General features: G+C 53.5%; 1 protein-coding gene across 1 annotated transcript in view; it reads left to right on the plus strand.

The window, feature by feature from the left end:
* TBC1D25 (TBC1 domain family member 25) overlaps positions 1-2,837 on the plus strand; it is a 26,531-nt gene extending 23,694 nt beyond the window's left edge. Inside the window, exons 4-6 of the mRNA XM_003799641.3 lie at positions 528-655; positions 795-983; positions 1,241-2,837. Coding sequence (XP_003799689.1) covers positions 528-655; positions 795-983; positions 1,241-2,602 — 1,679 coding nt within the window. The 3' untranslated portion in view covers positions 2,603-2,837. The remainder of the gene's footprint in view (positions 1-527; positions 656-794; positions 984-1,240) is intronic.
* The last annotated feature ends 258 nt before the right edge of the window (positions 2,838-3,095 follow it).

Below are 3,095 nucleotides of genomic sequence, written 5' to 3' on the forward strand. Positions count from 1 at the left end.
CACAGCCAAATTGCAACAAAAGAATATAGCTGGGCATTGTGGTGGGCGCCTATAGTCCCAGCTACTTGGGAGGCTGAGGCAAGAGAATCACCTAAGCCCATGAGTCGGAGGTTGCTATGAGCTGCGTGACACCACAGCACTCTATCAAGGGCAACAAAGTAAGACTCTGTCTCTACAAAAAAAAAAAAAAAAAAAGAAGTGCTAGCTTAGTATTATTTCTTATAGTAATGATAATGTTCCTAGTGCCTGGAACATAGTAAGTACTCAATATTATTGAGTAATAATATTACTAGTAAGTACTTTATGTTATTCAGATATTAGAGACTACCTAGCCATTTTATGAGACCTTTAGTACAAAAGAGTTGTTCATGGTTTGATTTTTTTTTTTTTTACATGCTTTGGGTGATATGGGAAGAGGGAGTGAGAGTCATTTGCAGGTGGCCTGGCTTCCGCAAAAGGAGTAAAACCAGGCCCTTAAGTCTGAGTTCTCATCCCTGTGCTCATAGCACTTCACTCTGTGTGCCCAGGCCCATTGCTGGAAGACTGGGACATAATAAGCCCCAAGGATGTCATTGGCTCTGACGTGTTGCTGGCTGAGAAACGGTCATCGCTGACGACTGCCGCCCTGCCCTTTACACAGTCCATCCTCTCTCAGGTGTTTTCAGGGACCCTGGGGGGCTAGCTGTGGTTGGAGGGCAGGGCCTACCTGGTACCCCAATTCTGAGCATGCTGGTTGGCATCTTCCTCTAGTCTTCCCAGCTGACCCGTGGCTTCCCTCCACATTTCCTTCATAGGTGGGCCGGACCTTATCTAAAGTCCAGCAGGTGCTAAGCTGGTCATATGGAGAAGATGTCAAACCCTTCAAACCACCCCTGAGTGATGCTGAGTTTCACATGTATCTGAACCATGAGGGCCAGCTCTCCCGCCCTGAGGAGTTGCGCCTGAGGATCTATCATGGTGGTGTGGAGCCTTCACTGCGAAAAGTGAGCTTCTCCAGTCACTTATTGGATGCATCATTCTTGTGCTCATTAATAGCTCATGTCAACTACACTGTCATGGGTGGAGATATTCCAGGGCAGAAAGCTATCTTTCAGGGGCAGCTAGGAGTCAGAGGTGGGAAGGCAGATTGGTCAGAAAGAAGACAGAGGCCCAGGGGAGGTTGGGGGTAGAAACTAATAGACACAGGGATGTGGTGGCTTATCTGGAGAACCTCAGCCTCATCCTTTTCATCCGTGGCCAGGTGGTGTGGCGGTACCTGCTGAATGTGTACCCAGATGGACTGACAGGCCGAGAGCGGATGGACTACATGAAGCGCAAGAGTCGCGAGTATGAGCAGCTCAAGAGCGAGTGGGCCCAGCGAGCGAGCCCCGAGGACCTGGAATTCATCCGCAGCACGGTCCTCAAGGATGTACTGCGCACTGACCGGGCCCACCCCTACTACGCGGGGCCTGAGGATGGCCCACACTTGCGAGCACTACATGACCTGCTCACCACCTATGCTGTTACCCACCCACAGGTGTCCTACTGCCAAGGCATGAGTGATCTTGCCTCACCTATCCTTGCTGTCATGGACCATGAGGGCCATGCCTTCGTCTGCTTTTGTGGCATCATGAAGCGCCTGGCTGCCAACTTCCATCCTGATGGCCGTGCCATGGCCACCAAGTTTGCTCACCTCAAGCTGCTGCTGCGACATGCTGACCCTGACTTCTACCGGTATCTACAAGAAGCAGGTGCTGATGACCTCTTCTTCTGTTACCGCTGGCTGCTGCTCGAGCTCAAGCGCGAGTTCGCCTTTGATGATGCCCTCCGCATGCTTGAGGTCACCTGGAGTTCACTGCCCCCTGATCCTCCTGAACATGAGGTGGAACTGGTGGGACCCCCCAGCCATGTGGCAGACAATGGCTTCGGTGGCCACAGGGGCCGGCCAGTGCGCCAGAGGCACATGCTGAGGCCTGCTGGTGGAGGAGCCAGTGCCTTTGAAGATGCTGTTGACCACTTGGCCACCTCTGGCCAGGGGCCTAGTGGTGGGGGGCGCCTCCTGAGACAAGCCAGCCTGGATGGCCTCCAGCAACTCAGGGATAACATGGGCCCCAGGAGGGACCGTCTGGTCCAGCTGCCTCATCCAGCTGCCCTTATCAGTTCCAAGTCCCTCTCTGAGCCCTTGCTAAATTCCCCAGACCCACTATTCTCCTCCTTTTCCCATCCTGATTCCCCGTCCTCCTCATCTCCACCATCCACCCAGGAGGCTTCTCCTACTGGTGACGTGGTTGTAGGATCCCCCTTGTTGCAAGAAGTAGGTTCCCCAAGAGACCCTGGGAAGTCCCTGCCACCCCCACCCCCAGTGAGCCTGCCCCCACCCCAGGAGTTTGGCCGGGGGAACCCGTTCATGCTCTTCCTCTGCCTGGCCATCCTGCTGGAGCACCGTGACCACATTATGCGCAATGGGCTAGATTACAACGAGCTGGCCATGCACTTTGACCGCCTTGTACGAAAACACCACCTGGGGCGTGTCCTGCGCCGGGCCAAGGCTCTCTTCGCTGATTACCTACAGTCAGAAATGTGGGACTCGGAGGAAGGGGCTGAAGCCACAGCCCCATCTTGATCAGGCTCCTTCCAGCCCACTGTCAGTCCCCCAACCAGATGTCCATTCTTTGCCATGAGGGCCTACACATGAGACCCCACCTCCCCGCCTGCCAGTCCTAGACCTGTAGGGAGTGTGGGGCCCTTTCTCCCCAGGTCTGAGCGTGTGGGGCTCTGCTTCAGTACTGCTCCATGGAGGCCACAACTTTTTTCTGTTTTTGTTGTTTTGTTTTTAACAACTATACTTTGCACACATGTAGGTCACTGTTGTCTGTGTATTTCTCTGCTCCCCTCCCTGGTTTTTCTTGTAGGGGGGAATCCCCAAGGGCTCCTCACCCGATGGATCTGAAGTAAGTTACTTAGTGGAGAGTGGCTCCCGTTTCCCCAGTAGCAGGGAGAGTGGATATTGAAAATTGGTTCTAGAAGGTGAACCCAAGTCAGGGACTACTTGAGGTAGGCCTTAGTCTGTTTAGTGATACATCTGTCTGCCTATAGAGTCCATGTTATGGCTGTGA

The sequence above is a fragment of the Otolemur garnettii genome, unplaced genomic scaffold, assembly GCF_000181295.1.
Source record: "Otolemur garnettii isolate 467f Iridium unplaced genomic scaffold, OtoGar3 scaffold00153, whole genome shotgun sequence".
In the NCBI taxonomy this organism is placed as follows: Eukaryota; Metazoa; Chordata; class Mammalia; order Primates; family Galagidae; genus Otolemur; species Otolemur garnettii.